Source organism: Phymastichus coffea, unplaced genomic scaffold (genome assembly GCF_024137745.1).
Source record: "Phymastichus coffea isolate CEN01 unplaced genomic scaffold, Cenicafe_Pcof_1.1 PCOF00020, whole genome shotgun sequence".
NCBI classification, from domain to species: domain Eukaryota; kingdom Metazoa; phylum Arthropoda; class Insecta; order Hymenoptera; family Eulophidae; genus Phymastichus; species Phymastichus coffea.
Genome location: NW_026706831.1, coordinates 196,211 through 217,458, shown reverse-complemented (window position 1 = coordinate 217,458; position 21,248 = coordinate 196,211). Strand labels below are relative to the sequence as shown.

Sequence of the window (21,248 nt, the reverse complement as noted above, 5' to 3'; positions counted from 1 at the left end):
TTTACCTGATTAAGATCAATAATAGAGTAATTTTAAACAAATTAATATTTAATTTTGATAAAATTATTTTGAGACTTTAAATCAAGAATGATAAAATTCAAGATCTGATAAAAATTTTAATATATTTAAGCATTTAAAACATAAAACCATTTGTAAAGACTTATTAAAGCAATATTGTTTAAAAACATCTAAGTGTTATAAAATATTTAGTAAATGAATGATTTTTTTAGTTAAACCATCCAAATAATATAAATCTTTGTAAAAGTATTTTTTATTATTAAAGTTAAATTAATTATTATTATAAATAGAAAAATTAGTACTACATTAAAATATGGATTATGAATAATTTATCAAGAATTTTCTGTATAATAGCCATTAATATCTTTAAGACCTAACATATTTGTCTATAGCATAAGATGTAATTCCTGTATATTATAAATTTTTATACGAGTATGTTAAAAATAAAGATTATTACAAAATAAGGATTTTATTTTACATATTATAATATTACCTTGAACATCCTGAATAATTGATTCCTTATACTCTTTAACAAAAGAATATACTGATCTCACACTTGAATGATGTTCATTTTTGTAAACATTTGAGACAATGTTTAAAATATCTTTTTCGTTAGGGTCAAAGTTATTAAACTTAATCATCTTTTCTCTTTCTATGTATTTAATAAATTTATGATATATTTCATCATCATGTCTCAAACCTCGGTTAACTTGACCTTTGGCTTTTCTTTGAAAAGATGCATCTATGTTATGTGAATTTTTATTCTGGGCAATATTCTTAAATAGTATAAGATTATCAAGAAATTTATCTAACTCTCCTGGATCAATTTCAAGCTACAATTAAAGAAATTTGTTAATAATTATTATTTAGCTATTGTATTGATTGCATTGATTGTAAATTATATAACAGCGTTCACCTTATTTTGGAATTCAAGTAAAATTTTATTTTCACAAGTTTCACATTCACAATTAGTATTATTATCTCCAAAAAAGTTTGAACCATAATAGCATGTGATTTCATTCCCTTTTGAAATATCTTTTATTGTTTTTATATAAATATTTTTTCCATTTTGGAAATATTGACTATTAGCTAAGCAATCATGATTGATGAAGGATGCTGGACCGAATAAAAGCTTTGACTTTTTTTTTCTTTCACTGTACATAATGGAATGATCATTTTTAGCTAGCTTCAAATTTTCTTCATCAGTTTTACTTAACCATACAGTAAATCCAATTAATTCATTTATTACAGAATTTTTTTTAATATTCTGAGTTGCTACAACTTTAATTTGCTTGCTTGAAGTATTATACCGGGTAGTTTCCATGACTTTTATCGTAATAATAGGATTAATAAGTTTTAAATAGAATTCTAAATAAATTTTCAAAATGGTAACATCATTCAAAATGCTATAAAGGTTTTCATAAATAATAAGTTGAAAAATTTCTTCAATAGCCGTTATAGAATCATTTGAGGTTACATATTGAGATAATATATTTTCTAAATTTGTAGCTAACAAAGCTGGAGATTTAAATAAATAATTGTCATCTAAATCGGTCATTTTTACAGTTACTAAATTTAAAAAATGATCTATTACAAGACGTTTAGCAACGTCATCAATTTTTGAAAGCTCGGCGTAGCCGAGCTTATTTATATGTCCCAACGTAGATGCCATAATTAAGAAAATTTTTTAACCTTTTATCCTCAATGCAAAATATGTGAACGAAAGAGCATGCATTCTGGCGATCGGAGTCTCAGAATAATGTGAACCAAAGCTTCATCGACCTAGCACCTAAGATTGTTGTAAAAATAAACAAGAAAATATCTTATTGGAAAGGAATTTTAATGCTCCTTCCAAAAAAATCACCTAAAAATTCTTTTGTTCATTGAATGAAATAATATTCAATTAAAATGTGGTTACATTAAAATTGGTTAATATTCGACCTAAATAATTTTTTTTTATAATTAAAAACCGATAAATCGATTTTCGGTCCGGTAATATCAGATTTTGAATGCAAAAAATGCTTGAAAAAATAGGGTTGACATCTTCCAGAACCTTTTATTTTTTGTAGCAGATATTGAAGATAAATAAGAAAATCATACAAGTGTTTGATAAAATGTCTATATTTTTATTATGTTATTTTATTACTTGCTTACAACTTTCGTTAACAAACTTTACAAATAAAACTTTTATTTCAAATAATCGTAGAATTGTATCAACTACAATATTAAAAACAAAGATTACAACTTTTAATCGCAAGGTTTATAAATAAGATATACGGTTGATTATTAAGTATGTCGAAAAAATACTTTTGCTATCGCAAATTGCGTAACCAGCGCAACATGCGGCCCGCTGCCATCACAGAAAAGTTACTACTTAAAACGAGTTTTGAACTACTTTAATAACTAGATTTATTAACTACATTTTTGAATTTTTTATTTGAAAGTACTTAAAGTAATTTTTTGTGATTTTTTTATACTAAATGAATAAATATTTTCATTAGAATAAATACATAAAATAAATATTTTCATACATGAAGTACGAATAAAAACAAAATAAAACGTTATTTTGACTCTGTCTTCTTCTTTGTGTCATTTAATACTCCAGAAACTCTTTTTTATAAAGTTTATGGAACCAAGTACTAGCCTTATTTTCCAACTGCAATCAAGGAAATGCTAACTGAGCGTTCTTGCTTTCTTGTGCGGTAGCACATTGACCTTTTTTTAATTGCTTATTAAAAACGGAACTGAATCAAACCAACTTAACTGCAAATGTCTTTTCTAATTTTTTCTGTATTTGTTTTAAATATGTTAGAAAAACGGGTTCTGATGGCTGCTTCACCTTTTTCTTTCAGAGAGGGAAATTTTTTTATGGCCATTCTAATGTCAGAAGCACTTGCATATTTTCCATTTTTCAATTGCTTATTAAATGCTTTTATAAAATCCTGTTTTTGGTCTGCGGTCCAGAAACCATACTTTCTTTTACCTGAAACAGAGAATTTATTTTGTAAAAAATGCAGGTTATTCTAGTTTTATTTTTAATGTTACTAGAAATTTTTAAATTGTATTATCAACCAAAGTATTGTTGATTTCTGTAGATATTATATTTAGAAATATTGTTATATTAATTTTTCTAAGAATTCTTATTGTCAATTTAAGAAATAAGTTTAATTTGTTATTGAAATGTTAGGTAGTTTGAATAAAATAAAGCTTACGATATAAAAAGGGTTCAATTGAATCTAACGAGTAGAAAAATATTCTACGAGAAAAAATGTAAATTACGTCTAGTAAAATTAGAATATTTGAGAATGAATAACTAATAAATTTCCTTCTAATATCCTTACTTAAAAATAAACTATTAGTAATAAAATAAATTTTTAAGATAGATTTTATTAAGACTGATTTTTTTACCTTTACTGGTTGTCTTTTTCTTACTCTTGCTTTTTAAATTTGACTCGCTTTGTAGACTAGACGTTTCATCACTTAAACTAGATCCTTCCATATCTGTGCTCTTAATATTCTGAATAGAATTGAGGTATTTTCTCGAATTTACATTTTCTTTAGTTTTCCTTGATTGGTATTCGATGTTGTCAAGTCCATCTATATTTACTATTTTATTGTTCATCCCTGTTGGAAGAATAGAAAATTTTGAGTCTTTCCAAAGAGTTATACATCGAATTTTATTTTGTTACTTTATTCCCAATATGCTTTATTTATAAATATATAATGCTTTAAATAAAAGTTGCTCGATCTTGAAAAAACATATCATCATCTCTTGCCTTTGACCTTGGATTTCATTATCAAGGTCATTTGAAGGTCAACTTTCAATTTTTTGACGGTGGGGTGATTTAGGATATTTTTCCTTGAGTAGATTAAAATGAGACAGCGTGTATGTGAATATTGCTTGCTATACAAATTTTTTAAAAATATATTCCTATTAAAAAAATCTAACGGAATATCCAGCCTGGATCTTCATATGGATATCTAGCTGCATATCTATGTGGAAATGCAGGCTAGATTTCCAGTTGCATTTTTTCAATAGAGACGTCAAGTAGCCATGGTTTTCCTGGTATATTAAATTTGAATTTGTTTAAAGTAAAAAAAATGTTTTATTAAATGATGAAATTTGTAATATTGGACAAAAGGGAAATAGTGAGAGCTGGAAATTCACTTAATTTTTAATATATTCAGCAACGTTTCGTCAGCACATTTGCTGACCTCTTCAGGCTGGTTTCTCTCATAGTCAATTATAATAGGCTAAAACGAATAGCTCGTAAGTAAGTAAGTTACTACGAATAGTAAAGTTTATTGTAAAGTGACTGTCTACGAACTATTCGTTTTAGCCTATAATAATTGACTAGGAGATAAATCAGCCTGAAGAGGTCAGCAAATGTGCTGACGAAACGTTGCTGAATACATTGAAAATTAAGTGAATTTCCAGCTCTCACCATTTCCCTATTGTCCAATATTATGAATTTCATCATTTAAGAAAACTATAAGAGAATCAAGACAGTATGTTAAATAAAAAAAATGTTTACCTTTATTTGATTGAGGTCTTCTGTTCATTTCATCTTTATTTACAATATCTTCATCTTCAGATGAGGACTCCAATTGTAAAATTCGTTTCCTTTTGATAGGATTTGAAGGATTCTTAGGCTTTTCATTATGAATGCTTATTTTAGCTCTTTCTCTGCTGACAAGAATATTGTCATAATAATTATCATTAATGTCGTTATTTTTATAATACTCGTCGCTGGCATTACTTAATGCTATAAAAAAGTAATAAAATAAATTAAAAAATATCAGCGAAATTAGTCGATTACATTAAAGTGTAATAATTCATGCAATTGCCTAATCTAAAAATAATATTACTGACTAATCATTGGCTTCGACAAAGTACACATAAATGTTGCAATGGCACATTATGATACAAAACTTCAATAATATTAAATATCCTGCACGTAAACTTAATGAACAATAATCATAGCAAAAGAGAGAAATTGCAAAACTGGTTATAAGCATTACATGTGTGTATTCCACGCTACACAGCAATATAGTACGTAAGACGTATAATATAAGATGAAGAATAAAATAGTTCCAATTACAAAAGTGAATAATTAGTATAAGGTCGCGGTAGCGGACTACAGTGAATCAAAATGAAAAAAATTCTTATGACACAGAACCCATAACCCTTGTTGTGCCGCGCTTGTTGCGAGGCTTTTTTCCCCACCTATATCTGTTTTTTTATGCCATTTATTTTTCTGTGAATAAAATAATAGCATTACCATTTAAATAATTCAGTTATTTACAGATCTAATGATTTCTTTCAGTCCCCTTAAATCTATTTAACTCACTGATCAACTCATTTTAATGAGAATGAATTTCACTGCTAAACTATGAAGGAAAAAACAACCCTTAAACCCATACCTCCAACACGCATAAGTCTCAAACTCATTAAAGCTCAAAAGTAATCAATTCTAAATCCATACAATACTAATCGATTAACTCCAGACCTAAAACCTCAAATCCAAACAATACAAACTAATAATTCCAAATCCCAATCTATGAATCCCTAACATAGAAAAGCCGAATTCAATCCATTAACTCTGAACCCATGCATCAAAAACAAACTGCAAACTAATAAATCCCAAACTCATAACCTTTAAGTTTTAATAGAACAGAAGTACAAATAGGCAGATTGATGGACACATTTATAAATAGACATACATGACAAACATACGTAAGCAGATACATATATATTTACTCAGCAACACAAATAATTAGTGAGGTATTATAAAATTGGAGATTGATTGATTTGCTTTTCATTAGTTTGTGGTGTATGAGTTTAGAATTTAGGGAATTTGGAAAATATAAAGAGAAAAGTATATTTTTTTTGTTATGAAATAATCATTAGGTTGGAAATTTACCTTTATTCACTTGTAGTTTACTTCGCTCTTCTAAAATAGATGTTATTTTTACTCTGCGGTGAACAGTCGATTGACGATAAGTGCCTTTATGTACCTTATCAGTATGAGCCAGATGACTAGTTATTAATGCTAAATCTTCTGATTTATTACTATTTGCAAAATCAGTCGCAATTGTTTTTCGAACATTTGTTGCTAATATTATATCGGGGTTCCTCAATTTTTTATACTCCTTATTGCAAAGTTTGACTAATTTTTTGTTGCTTTGGTAAGCTTTCATATACTTCATGCGCACATTATCTGGACCATTTTTCATCGCAAACAAATAACGATTCTGCTTATTGATTCCCGCTTTTTTTCTTAATTTCGTCAGTACATTTAAAGCATTAACATCTTCAGTAGTTAAGTAAATTGTGCAGTCGATACCATCGATTTTTTTTCCTTGGCCAATAATTACGGAATATTTAGAAGCTTGTAATTTTTCGTTCGGATTAAGCATTTGAAAGTAATCATCATCTTTATCGACATCTAAACGATGCGTGAAATTCCATAATCTTGTACGCTCTGTTTCTCCAGGACGGCGTCCATTGAATATCATTGTTAATACCATTTGAAATTCCATCAATTCGTTGTATATATTAAGGCTAAAGCCCTTTTCTTGCAATAATTTTAATCTTTCATCTCGACCATTTGTCAGAAACTCAATATACGTGGCACTGTCTGCTTTTGTAATTAAATTTGTCTTGAGAGACATTTGTCTTCGCTGATCATTTTGTACTTTAGTAGCTTTTGATCCTAAAACTGGTAGGTATTGTTCTTTGAAGAGATCAAAGAAATCTTCTAAATCAGTTTTAGCCTGTCGCCGTAACTCGCTATTAGCTATATTTTCACTATAATATCCTCTCAATATAATATGAAGCCGGTTCCATAAAACCCGTATAGTATGCGCATTATAAGCATTGCCCAAAGTTTTTCTTTCAGTATCATATTTGCATATAACTCTTGCAGCTCCAAGAAAAATAGGAAAATAATTAGGATGTATAGAAGATTGAAGGTCTTTGATAGCACCATCAAGATCTTTCATGGCCAATAACACTTTTGCTATTAATCTCATATGCCCTCTAATAAGTTCCGATTGCTCAATAGGATCGTACTGTTCAACATATCGATTTCCATATCGAATTATGAGATGATCAAAGCGACAAGCTACACCAATAACATCGTCTCTTAGAGACGGTAAAACGTACCTTATAAGATCGTCTGATGCATTAGGATGGTACAAGTTCATTTCGCGTTGTGCTGCCGCTAACAAAGTTCTTGTATCCTCACATTTCATGTCGCCATGTTGAGTAGTAAAATGGCGTGCATAAGTATTTTTAGAATAATACCCCCTGCATGCGAAACAAATTACTCTTCTCTTAACATTTAAGTAATTTTTACTTATTAATAGGTTACTATCTTTACTATGAGTTATAGCTTTCTTCTTATTATTATCATTTTTATGATTGATTTCAGTGCCTATAATTGATTGATCGTCTATTTTAGCTTTTTGTTTTTTATTCTTTAAAAATTCTACCTTACAACCAATATTTTTAGCTAATCTCCTTTTAACAATCCATCTCTTTTCAGAGTTCCTTTCTTCATCATTGTTAAAACGTTCATTTCCAATATTAGTCAAAAGATTGAATAAACTTCTTCTGAGTGATGAATTTTTTGGTAGTCCTTTAATTTTTTTAACAGTTTTTTTTTCCCCGTGCATGCGTAATAAATGTCTATTTAGTCTCCGAAACGGTTTATCACAATAACAGCAGTAATTATCTTTGTAGTAATATTTACCACCATCTGAAGAAGATGGAATAATAGGCTGAGCTTTCCGAAAAGCTGCACTCGATTTCGGAGGTGTTTTATCATACGAATGATTTCCATAAGACGGTCTTTGTTCAATTTGCGCTTCATCATCTGTATCATCCTCACGAACTTCATCATTTTCATTATCTTCATCATGTTCATCAATTTTCTCGTCTTGATCTTCATCCTCGTCATCAAATTCATCTTCATTATCTTCGTCTTCATAATCTTCATCTATACTATCATCACTATTATCTTCATCTTCATAATCTTCATCTTGACTATCATTATTATCTTCATCCTCATACCTGTCTATCGTATTAGTATCTCCATTTATAAAACTTTCATGTGCTTTAAAATTGTTATCCAAATTATTAACATTTGGAGAAATTTGTTTTTCTTTATTGTTTTTGTTGATGTTTTTCTGTGATTTACCTAAAATGAGCAGGATATTTTGTATATATGAAATTTTAATACTATGTAGATAATAAAATTATAATAAACACTAATTTCAAATTTGGAATATGATCATTCGAGTGCAATATCATTGAATATTGATTTTTTCGCAAATTTTTTAACCCATTAACGACCCTAAACCGTCAATTTTACATCATGATTTAGATGCAAAATTTCATGCATGTAATCGAGTCATAAATGGGTCTCATACATGATTTCTTATGTTTTTTGTCTGCAGAATCCGAATATGTGGTCTAAATTGAAAAATTTTGCCTTTAGAAGAAATATCCCTGTTTCTTGCAAAAAAATAGCAAAAAATCAGTCATTCTAAAAGTTTACGATATTTTTTCAGACATAAAACGCGACGATATGTGAAGTTGCTTTCAACAATCGGTGCACAAAATTGCTGAAGTTTAATGGTCAATTTTTATAAGTACGATTTTTTTTACAAAATGGCAGCTACAGGGCCAAAACCGCATAAACGTCACCGTAAATATTTATCATGTTTTTTCTCGAAAACTATTGACTTTAGTAAAAATTTTCAACAAGTTAAAATGTCTTAAAATTAATGAAAGAATACTAGAAAATTTTTCCAAAGTGATTTGAGACAAATTTTTTAAATTTCAATTTTTCTGATTTATGAAAAAAAAATTTGTTTCCAAAAATTCTGAAAAAAATTTCCACATATTCGGATTCTGCAGACAAAAATACATAAGAAATCATGTGTAAGACCCATTTATGACTCGATTACACCCTCGCGAAGACAGCCCGACAAACATATAATGTAAAAAAAGAAAATCATCATATCTTATTTATTTTTAATTGTACATGATAAAAAACTAGTTATTTTTAATTGTACCATTTTAATTTTGCCAAAAATTAGCAACAAAGGGTATTGAATATTTGCCTTCAATATATTGCCTTTGGAAGGAAAATATTTAAAAAATGAAATGGCAGAAAAATTGTACCTTCTGTAAATTAAATTGTACCATCCGTAAAATAGCATAAATTTACTTAGAAAATAAATAATATGAAAACAACCAATTGACTGCATGCGCACAGTGTACTTCCGGATACGTTACTCATAATAAATGTCAATTGGTTGTTTTCATATTATTTATTTTCTAAGTAAATTTATGCTATTTTACGGATGGTACAATTTAATTTACAGAAGGTACAATTTTTCTGCCATTTCATTTTTTAAATATTTTCCTTCCAAAGGCAATATATTGAAGGCAAATATTCAATACCCTTTGTTGCTAATTTTTGGCAAAATTAAAATGGTACAATTAAAAATAACTAGTTTTCTATCATGTACAATTAAAAATAAATAAGATATGATGATTTTTTCTTTTTTTACATTACATGTTTGTCGGGCTGTCTTCGCAAGGGTCTCGATTACATGCATAAAATTTTGTATCGAAATCATGATATAAAATTGACGGTTTTGGTCGTTAATGGGTTAATAAGATTTTGCTTGACAAGTCAGAAAAAGGAATTTGTTGTAAAAGGAGAAAAACTGCATGATTAGATGAGTTTCTTATTTATCTTTTATATTATATTTTATTATTATAAATTAAATACTTTGTGTTTTATTATTTTGCAGGTGGATGAATATATCTAATAATAATATAATATTAAAAATATAAAGTGATGATAGATTTTTCAAAAAAATTAATATTCTGTGGACTGTGTTTCTTGTGAATGAATGATCAATGTTTTGATAATTTTATTAATAAATGAAAATAAGTGTTTGTATGAAGCATAATAAGTTTAATGTTATACGGCTTATAAAATTGTAAGATTTTAATTTTCACCTTAATTCAATTCATCTGATTTTAATGCTTTTAAAGTTATATATTGTTTATAAACATTTTTTTTATGCATTTGTAATGTAGGTAAGTAACCTGTGCATATAAAAAATATATAAAATAGGTCTTTAGTCGATAGAGTTAGGAATACTAGAAATAATAAAATTAAATAAAATAATTCTCATAATCTTGAAGTTAATCGTTATCTATACTTTTTCAGATTTTATTTTGTTTTTTGAAGTACATAAAAAAATGCTTACATAAAATTTTGTGATTATGATATAAAAAATTATAAATTATTAATTATAAAAAAAGATTTTATGTAGTTCAATTTTTATTAGCATATTAATTAAGGTGACTGTGAATTCGTATTAAATAATTGTGGTGTTTTTAATTCATGAATTTTTTTGTATTAAATCATAAAAATATAATTATGTGGTGTTTGGTAAACTATATATGCTTAGATTTTATGTAAATTTAAAATTGGATCTTGGTACAAGAAAATTTATTGTTATAGAATTTTTATCTCAATGTTTTTCATCTATACGTATACTTGTTTATTTGAAGATATGTGGATACTACTTTATTTGTAAGTAGTAGGAATTTTGCATTACTGTAATCAAATATAGTTTTACAAAAGGCAAAATAGAAATTATATTGAATTATGAAGACATACTCGTTTGTGTTTCTTATTGACCAGAGCAAACAAATATTGAATAACATTAGAAAAAACAGCATATTTAATCTCCATAACTGCCCATTTAGCTTTTTTATACAGCAAACATAGAGTATACGTGTATAATTATATGACAATGGTGGTAATTCCTTGAATTGAGAAGAATCAACAAATACTACATGTTTTAAGCGTCTAAACTAAATGAACAGTCATTAAAGAAAAGGAATGAGATGAGATATAATATTTTATATGAATAAACAGATATCATTTTTATCCAAATATAAATTCAATGTACTACTAAAAGGAAAAAATTGATGAGGCAAATAAATCTACTGAAAAACAAACTTTCATATGGGTGTATTTGTTAAAAGACATTAGAGAATAGCTTGGATTTAGAAAATGATTAATAATATTGAAAAACATGGCAAGAAAAATATTTTTAGATAAATCTAATAAGATATTTTTAAAATCATTATTACACGAACAGATAAGAAAAATTGTCAGGAATATCAATTCACTCAATAGAGAGGAAAAATACGAGACCTTCTAATAAATTTAATAAACCTCACTATTACTCTCAGTAGCCAACACATAAAAATATATAAAAAAATGAAATTTACAAGAATATAATTAAATATTGAAATAATCATTATAATTATTCAAACATAGGATTTAAGATAATTATTTATTTTATTGTCACCTGTCATACTAATATGTACCGAGACCGTGATTTACGAAATTTTCAAAATCTGCTAAAAAATTGCTCTCAGTACAGATTTTATGAGCCCCATTATTTGAACCCTCCGTTACCCAGCCTGCATAATTAATGGAAAAAAAATTTAGATATGTAAATGCATAGTTTTTCATTTGCACAATTCATCTGCATTATTTGTTTTATTTGCCCCCTTTCAGTTTTTTATAAAAATTAATAATTATATCTTGTATCTCTGTAAACATCAAGCAACAATATCTTTGTAATTAAGCAGTACTTTTTTAATCCTGAAAATCCAGAAAATTGGAGCTAATTTCATTAATCTAGTAGTTTGTAATGACAATTAATAAATTTTTCGTATAAAAAATATTAAAAAACTAAAGGTTTATGCGATTTGCGCATTGCGCATGCGCAATTAAATCAAGGGTATCGTTTCAGATTTGAATACGCCACTATCATTATCTATAATAAAAAGCAAATAATCATAAAATGTTTATTTATCTTTATTATATGTAAACGATTTTTAACTATTTCCTCCACTACAATGAAGGTAATTTTATTTGATTTGAAAATTATTTCAGAAGAGTTTCATTGGACAGTGACTTATGAGGTTAATTAATGTTTTAATTTATAGAATCAGAATAATGATAATTTAATAGCTACATACTTATGATTGGTTTCTCTGATAAAAACTAGGATCTGTGATGTGGACACCCGAGTATGGATGAAAATTTTTAGAAAATATTCGTCAATTTGTGCAGAAGCTGCGCGTTCAGAACCCGCGATCAAATAATTTGTGCAACTTTTAATTACGCCAGTATTAATTAATTAAAGTCGGGTGCTGGCTAAACTTCGATTGCGATTTTCTCGTGGAAATACTGAAAATTTCCGAATTCTGACGACTCCATTGAGTTGCGCGTAATTTGTGCATCAAGAATATGTAGTCCTAATTGAGAAAAAATCAAAGGGTGCGGAAGGAACGATAATAATTAGATTTATAATAACTTTGGTTTGCCGCGCATGCGCAAACGCTCACGGCGCGCGGCGCGGCGCCTCCGACCTACGAACGCGCGGAAGAACGGTAGCATGGTGTATTACAGTGCCATAGCAACACGAAAAAGAATATTTATAGTCCACACAACAATTCTCATCGACATACACAAGTCTTTAGGAAATTGATTTTTCCTTGGTAGTTAGTTTTCCTGAAACAGGAGGCTATTATATATGGTGTCGAGGCAGAAGGGGGAATCGTGCTTGCGAAGAAAATAAAATAGAATATTTTACGACGACTAAATCTATGAGAATTCTTTTCAAGAGTTCTCATCGATTTAGTACAAAGCTTTTCGAGAAAATGATCTTCCCTCGTAGTTTTCCCGACACAGGTAGCGAAGCCGACGCGGCGTCGAACCCGAATTCGGTATTATGGCTTGCATTGAAAGAAAATAGATTCTTTTTTACGAGACTAAATCTATGAGAACTGTTCTCGAGAGTCCACTGAACAATTCTCATCCATTTAGTAAACGGGTTTTCCGAACAATAATTTCATTTTCAGCTTTCCCGACGAAGGTGGCTACGCCGGTGTCCAAACAGAATGCGCTATCGCTTTTCCGTAGGAAATGAAATAAATTTTTTTGCGACAACTAAATCAATGAGAATTGTTCTTTAGAGGCCACTGAATAATTCTCACACATTTAGTAGTCAGTTTTTCGGGAAAATGAATTTCCCCTTTAGCTCCAACGACACGGGTGGCTAGTCCGGTGGCCGTGCGGAATCTCGGTTTATTCTGTCACAGCAAAATGAAAGATATTTTTTTTTAACTACTAAATCTGTGAGAATTGTTCTTTAGAGGCCACTGAACAATTCTCACCCATTTAGTAGTCAGTTTTTCGGGAAAATGAATTTCCCCTTTAGCTCCAACGACACGGGTGGCTAGTCCAGTGGCCGTGCGGAATCTCGATTTATTCTGTCACAGCAAAATGAAAGATATTTTTTTTTAACTACTAAATCTGTGAGAATTGTTCTTTATAGGCCACTGAACAATTATCACACATTTAGTAGTCAGTTTTTTGGGAAAATGAATTTCCCCTTTAGCTCCAACGACACGGGTGGCTAGTCCGGTGGCCGTGTGGAATCTCGGTTTATTCTGTCGACTAAATCTATGAGAACTATTCTCGAGAATCCATTGAACAATTCTCAGCGGTTTAGTAAACGCATTTTCAGATATCCATACATAAGTGGTTAGGCCGGAGTCGAGGCAGGTCTGGGTGTCATGAAATCAGAAAGTCATTAAGAAAGACATAAGATGCTTGTAAATGACTAAAAACCTACAAGAATTTTTTTGTTGCGTTTTCTGGAGATTGCTCATTAATTTAGAACACATTTTTTGGAAATGGAATTCTTTCATGCAGTTTTCCAGACTTCAAGGGTGAACCGGTTGCTAAAATGAACAATGGATTGATTGAAATTAGTCATTTCTTAGACAAAAATTGTCTAAAATAATTTATATATGTGAAATTGGAGAACTTTTCGCTTGAAAATTCTTTAATTTCAGCTATAATTCTTGTTGGATTAGTTCAAGAATAAAATATTCATGTTTTTCCTGACATTTTATAAGGGCCTCAAGTAATCCTATGTGACATTTCGATTGAAAAAAAGTGCTATTTTATAATTTTTTAAATCGAGCGAAATATAAAATTATTTGTTAGATTGACTTTTGAAAATCAAGAGATTTTGTACTCTTACCGAAAATCAAAATTGCATTCACACTCAAATTTTGATATTTTATTTGAATTCTCTCTAACACGGGAAATAATTATTTTTTGCAAAAATTTGTCTTAGATGTCTGAAAATTATTGAGTTTACATTTTAATACTTTCATTAATTTTGATTACTCATAATTCTAACTACTAGCTTATTGCTAGCGCCGTGATGTCTTATTCAAAATGAGCTGACGATCATCGCATATTATGGATTTGTCCATGATTTATATTACTAAAAGAAACTATGTTAAAATGACTTAAGAAGGCAACAATTATTGAACCATGCTCTGTTGAAAAACTTTTAGAAGATCCCTGTATCAAAAGTTGTAAAATTATATTCAATTTTATAAAGCTTGTTCTTTATATATATATATATATATATATGTACATAGAATATGACTTGTGCGGACTCAACTACTAGTCTACTATCACTTACGTGGACTCAGACCTCACTTATGCGGACGTCCACATAATTCCTTTTGAAAGTTTGCCCATAGAAGAACACTTATGTGGACAGTCTGCATAATTACTACTTCTTATCCAATGTCACTTATTCAGACTAGTCTACGCAATTAATGATTAGGTGGACACCATTTAGATAAATCTAAATAAATTTAGATAAATCTAAATAAATTTAGATAAATCTAAATAGATTGAAATATTAGCTAATATTATATGATAAAACATTTTATTTATACATTCATATATGCAATAATAATTTTAAGGAATTGAATTATTAGTATGTCATATCTGATGTGTGATAATCCTAATAGTCCAAGAGTAAGAGAAGGGAAACCCCCTAACTTTAAATTATAAAAAAACCTTTCTTTCTGTGGTTGACCGTTAAAGTTTTGCATTTGAAATTTGCATCGACATATTTTTTAATGTCGTCTTCTCTTTGAATCGTTGACAATTCCAGTAGTCGCAACGAGATGTATTCGATGGTTCAATTAGATGATAATAAAATTTATATTGTGCTAAGGACAGAATTTCTCAAAAAAAACAAAAAAAAAGGAAAAGATAATTTTTCATTTCGATTTGGCGTGAACTCAGGCAAAATCACTGAGTGCAAATTGATATGCAATAACGGTAAGTAAAATTATTATTTTAACAGATTATAATTAAAAAATGTTTATAGTGTGAATGAAATATTACTTATTTAATGTTATTATGATTAAATTATTCAATTATTTTTTTGATATGGCTTTAGACCTTCAGTATAAAACTTTCACAGCTGATTTGTTTAATTGGAATAAAATAATTTAGTTCTAAAGAGAAATTTAATAAGGCTTGCGATTATCATTTAAAAATGTTTAAATGAAAATTAATTCATTAATTAGATCTTAGGTATAAAATTTTCATCGATTAATAATTGTTGACTTGGAATAACTTTATTTAGTTCTAAAGAGAAACTTATTGTCTTAGAAAATCAGATATTTATACTTGTAAGTTCAAACTTTATATAGAAATATTCTATTCACATGTTGTCATAAATTTAAAAAATCTAATTTGAAAATTATTTTTACTTCTTAATCAGAATCATTACATTGTGTATTATTAAATTATGTAGGTTTCTTGGCTTTAGTCCTTATGGATATAATTTTCTTCTGTTATTTTTAAGACTTGAATAACTAAATATTCTTTCATGTTCTTAAGATTAAATTATTGAAATAGTAATTGTTATTCCAACTTTGAGAGCCAACCTATTGGGTACCAATAATTAATATTTGAATATGAAGAGAGTGTAAGAATGTCTACTATTAAATTATTGAATTATTCTTCTGATATAGCTTTAGATCTTGGGTATAAAATTTTCATCGATATATGTTTTACAATATAATCTTTGTACAAGAAAATGTTATACGTATGGTCTAATGCCATCAAACTTATATTATTCAATAATGCATAAAGTAATATTTGTAATTACAAAATAGAAATTATGTCAAAATCAGATTTCTTCTTGTCGTAAGAAATCAGAAAATAATATATACTTATAAGTTCAAACTTTATATAGAAATGTTATATTTACATGTCTTAAATTTAAGAAAACTGATTTTAAAACAATTTCTATTTTGTAGACACAAATATTACATATTATGCATTATTAAATTATGTAAGTTTGATTACTATGTATAACATTTTCTTCGATGATTTATTTAGTTTTAATAGCTAAATTTTGTTCACAATAGAATCTTAATAAACCTCATGATTATTATTTTAAAATATTTTTAATATTAATGTAACATTATTTAATATTATTTACTTAATTAAAACTTTATGTCCAATTTAGACACATTTTGTCTTAAACTTATTTGAATTAATTTCATTCCTTCAAAACTATTCATATACTGCGGCAGAATTAAATTTATTATAATTAATTTATTTTGTTTAATAACAACACTCGGCCTTCATTGTAAAATTTTTCAAATTTTTAAATAATGTTATTGATCTTCTTGAAATTAGTACATCTTTTTGTAGTTAATAATGCAGAACTCATCTATAACGCAATAACCACTACTTTAGCAGACGTATAACTTATTTATCTATCGACTTTTCCATCATTTTTCTATGAATATTTTATAAAATAAAGCCGAAATTCGAAAATACTTATTTGTAAAATAGAATTAAACTATGAAGGAATAAGTATATAAAATAATGACAAAATAGATTTGATTAGCAATTAAAAGATCTTCGTTTTTATTTAAAATCGAGCCACTCAAGCGCTGATCAGTCAAGACTTGCTCTTGGTCGTTGGCTAGCGGCGTATTGAACATCTTTCGTTTTGTACATAGCGTTGCACTTGCGAACACTTTGTTTTTGCGCGCCGATTAGGCAGGCTGCACTGTCACTGGACTAACAGAGAAAGCTTGTTTGCTTTTACGTAAGCGCGAGTAACAAGTCGCACACGCACACTCGATGCTGTCACTGACACCATTTGGCGCACATGTGGAGAAACTTTTCCTACTTCCTAACACATTCCTTAAAAAATGTTTGGTAACTTCTAACATATGACGTTTCTTATTTTTACTGTTAGTTTCTGCTTTTGCAATAGCAGCTTTATTGTCACACCAAAGTCATTGGAAGTAGTTTATCCGCATCGTTGAAAATGAATCTTAAGGAATTAAAAATTGACTACATTTCCATGCTTGCCTCGCTCATAGCTACATATTCGGCACCTCTAGTAGCTAAGGTTATCATATGATTATTTGTGAGTACTCTATCAAATTGTATGATAAATATCCTCAAGATCAACTTGATATCTGCTCAGGGCATTAAAAGCGTACGAGGTATCGCATCTCGTCGAACCTGCTAAATAAAATAGAGTACTCACAGCTGCTCTTAATGAAGTATTTTCAGGGCTTCGAGTTTTAGCCAATATTTCCTCATCAACATCTTTTTCTCTCACCTTTGTCTCAGATTTGTTTAAATCCAAATTTTTCCAAAATTTTGTTGACATAATTTTCTTGTTTAAGCTTTACACTCATTAGATTTATCTATTTTTATATTTATACCTGTTTCACTTTGTTTTTCTGCCATTAACTCACTTTCAACAGGGCAACAGAATATGACATTAACTCTTACCTTATCATCTAAATTCATTTCAGAAAAACTATTGACGAAAGGATCTTTTAGGATATATTTTTGGAGCAGAGAAAATACACTTATTAATGAGCAAGTCAATATTGTGCAATGAGGTGATCTTTATTTAAGTAAAGAATGGTTCGAATAAATAAAAAGAATACGAAGTATAGTTCGAGAATGCGATATCACCTGTACGGAAAATCTGACTAGACTACACAATAACAGTGCTCCAATTTGAGCAGTAGAGAGACACATATACACTATGTATGATAAACATACTATTCCAAATCTCAACCAATCTCTGAGCATACTCATACACACATTCAATTATTCTTACATGTATAAGCATAAATTCAGATATAGCTTGAACACATTCATATTTCAACAGGATCTTTTTGTCTCTAAGTTCAGGATTTTTATTCATTTTGTCTTCTTGTTCTTTCTGCACATTTACTACTTTCTTTGGTCTATCTCACCTTCGCACAATTGCTTTCTTTCAAACAATCCCTCGTAATGATTTTTAGTCGCAATCGAACTGAACAAACAATTTATTTTTTCAATTTTTTCAAGTGCAAGACGTAAGAATTTAAATGAATTCTTTTCATATTTATCACGTATACTAATTTTTCGATAAAATGTACATTTCTTCTTTCATGTAGATTTCCATCTTCTGGCTTTAAGAATTGATATCCAATGGGAACACAACCCACTAGAATTACTTTCCTTACTTCCTCTCGAAATTAAGGTCACACTTTTCCATGTACTTTAATATGATGCTTTCTAAACCTTTTAATTTGTTTCATATCCAAGTAGTGATTAGGTGCGAATTTTTGTAAAGATATGATCATATTGTTAGAGTTATGCGGTGTTTGATTATATGCGTAATCGAACGGTCGCATTCATTATGAGTCCCAAAAATTTTCAGATAATTTAGAATAAAAAATATATGATTTTAATCTATTTTATAATATTAAATTAAACTTTTCACTCACATCTCTATGTCGAAGAGTTTTAGGTTGTCCCAGTTAGAGTTCGACAACTAATTTATTAAGAATTTCAATGATATATAAATATATATATATCTATCTACCTGTATATTCTTTGCCTTGATCTGACCTTAAATAACATACTTTTTTACCATAGCCTAACAAATTTCGCGTACTCTTTATAACATATCAAAATCGTGTCAAATTTCATTTTTATTTTTCATAGTAAGCCATGGCCAGTTGTGAAAAATCGCTAATAAACATGGAAATCAATGTGTATCCTATGGAATGAGTTGCAGGTGAAATAGGTCCTATTAAGTGTGAATGAATAATTTGAAGTGCAGCAGTGGCTCTGTTGCGTAATATATTAAACGTCAATCTTTTGAATTAAGCTAACTAGTACATCTCACAATATAAAATAGACCCAACGCTTAATTTTTTGTTCTCGGAACATGTATTTTACAATGCTTTCAGATAAGCAAGTGGGCATGGCCAAAAAGGATATGCCATAACTTGGTTTTATTATTCTTTTGAAATTTCTTATATTGTTTTGTAAATAGTGACTTTATATTATCTATTTGAATAATTGCGGCATCTTCAATTTTATAGATTTATTAATTCCAAATTTTTATATCAAAGTTTGATATTTCATGAGGTATAAAGTTCACACTGTTACTATAAAAATTCACTTTTCGTATTAGAATCGTTATCGTTTATCTCCTTGTTCGTTGCTATACTCTCAAATAACTTATCATGAGTGTTTATGTTTATAACAGCAGTATCAATTTGTTCTTTTGCAAGTTTATCGTGTCATTAATTTCTGTCAAATTCACAAATACTCGCCTATTTCTACATTCATTAAATCTCGTATTGTCATATTGATTATTCAATTTTATATTCAATTCTATAATCTAATAGGGACTATTGTACATACGTCTAAATAATAATTCATTTGAAATCTTATCCATTTGAAACTTTATTTATATTTAACGTGTTTGCATTTTTCAAAACAATTTCAAAACTTCTAGCTCCTTCTGATTTTAAATTAGCTGAATCTTTTTTGTTGGTGCATTTTATCATACCTCTATCAGGTTCATAAAAAATTTTAGAAACTAATTTGGAGTTTATTAAATGATAAGTGGCACCTGAATTAGATAAAAACTTTGATAAATATTTATCTAGACCTACGTTTTCCGTTTTAGTGAAAAATGTTTTTTCATTCGCATCAATACAATTAATTTCTAAGATTGAAACACATTGTACTTATTATTATATTAAGTTGATGTATATTAAGATGAGTTAGTTTTTCCGAGTACTCACCTCTATGGTTATTATTTTCATTTCTGTCTTCAGTATTTTCATTCTTGGTCTGAGAGAAAGACCCTTGTCGATTTTTAAAAATACTTTTGCTCTTTAGTACTGTTTAGTACTACCTCTCAAAGTGTTTTTACCTATATACCCATAAACTTTCTTCCCATGTGATTATTACAATATCCAATTGTATCCACAGTTTTTCACAACGAAAAGTAAAGTTATTAAAGTTATATAGGCAGGTTTATTTAAACTCTCACCTGATTGACAGTCACAGGCAATGTGATCGATCCTGTTGCATTTGTAAAAAATCTTATTTCCAGGATTCGAATAAGCCTTGGCAAAGTGATCGTAATTGCCACATCCACAGTAGCACTCGTCGAACTTCCTGACTCTCGACATCCTTACAGTTTAATTTCTCATACGAAAGGCTTTTTCCTTTGGTATTTTTGCTGAGAAATTTAATGTTTTGAATAGACGGACAGATATCATGACCACGCTATAGAAAGCCGTTACAATCTTCTGTTTGCATAATTTTTTCGATCCGAATTTGAACGAGGAGTATGGATACGACTATAATTATTGTGTTTGAATAATTTAGCCTTCGTTTGATTTTTGACTTTTGTTCTTTTTACTTGACAGATAATGATTACTTTGACAATAGGACTAAACTGTATTAATGTTTATTAACTAACAGGTATTTTTTATAATTTGGCATTGTTTTTTCTGCGTTTTATCTATTTTTAACAGTATAATAAATGCTTTTCGTAATCCTGAAGGAACAGTTTAATTATACTTTCGAAACGTTGGTAGATTATTGTAGTAAACATTATTATTGTTCAGGAGTTATTGAGAAGTTTATTTTGTTTACCCTGTTCCTAGTATTTAACAATATAATTTAATTTGAAATTGTCTTTTTTGTGGTCAAAATCATGCATTCATCTCTACGAAGTTCGTTTGATGTAAAGAGGTCCGCAATTTCCATGACTTTTCAAATGAGACCTCAACTGAAGATTTTAAATATTGGCAAAATTGGATGAATTTTATATTATTCACTACAGAAAGGTGTACTAATTTTGAAAAGATCGATACACATTCAAAAATTGATAATTATATAATCATTTGAAAGTATTATTAAAAAAATTAATGAATTTTATTATATATTGAT

The 21,248-nt window shown here is 28.6% G+C and overlaps 2 protein-coding genes across 2 annotated transcripts; both read right to left on the bottom strand.

Annotated features, from left to right (window-relative positions):
- Window positions 1-384: 384 nt before the first annotated feature.
- LOC131675380 (histone-lysine N-methyltransferase Suv4-20-like) lies at window positions 385-1,690 on the bottom strand. Its single transcript, XM_058954348.1, has 3 exons — window positions 935-1,690; window positions 512-851; window positions 385-425 (listed from the first exon to the last, which is right to left on the bottom strand). Exons 1-3 carry the CDS (start codon window positions 1,688-1,690, stop codon window positions 385-387), a joined length of 1,137 nt encoding a protein of 378 aa, XP_058810331.1.
- A 916-nt stretch (window positions 1,691-2,606) lies between these two features.
- On the bottom strand, window positions 2,607-20,482 carry LOC131675379 (kinesin-related protein 4-like). The gene is made up of 5 exons (XM_058954347.1): window positions 20,341-20,482; window positions 5,943-8,222; window positions 4,554-4,784; window positions 3,427-3,642; window positions 2,607-3,001 (listed from the first exon to the last, which is right to left on the bottom strand). Exons 1-5 carry the CDS (start codon window positions 20,480-20,482, stop codon window positions 2,778-2,780), a joined length of 3,093 nt encoding a protein of 1,030 aa, XP_058810330.1. The 3' UTR covers window positions 2,607-2,777.
- Window positions 20,483-21,248: the final 766 nt, after the last annotated feature.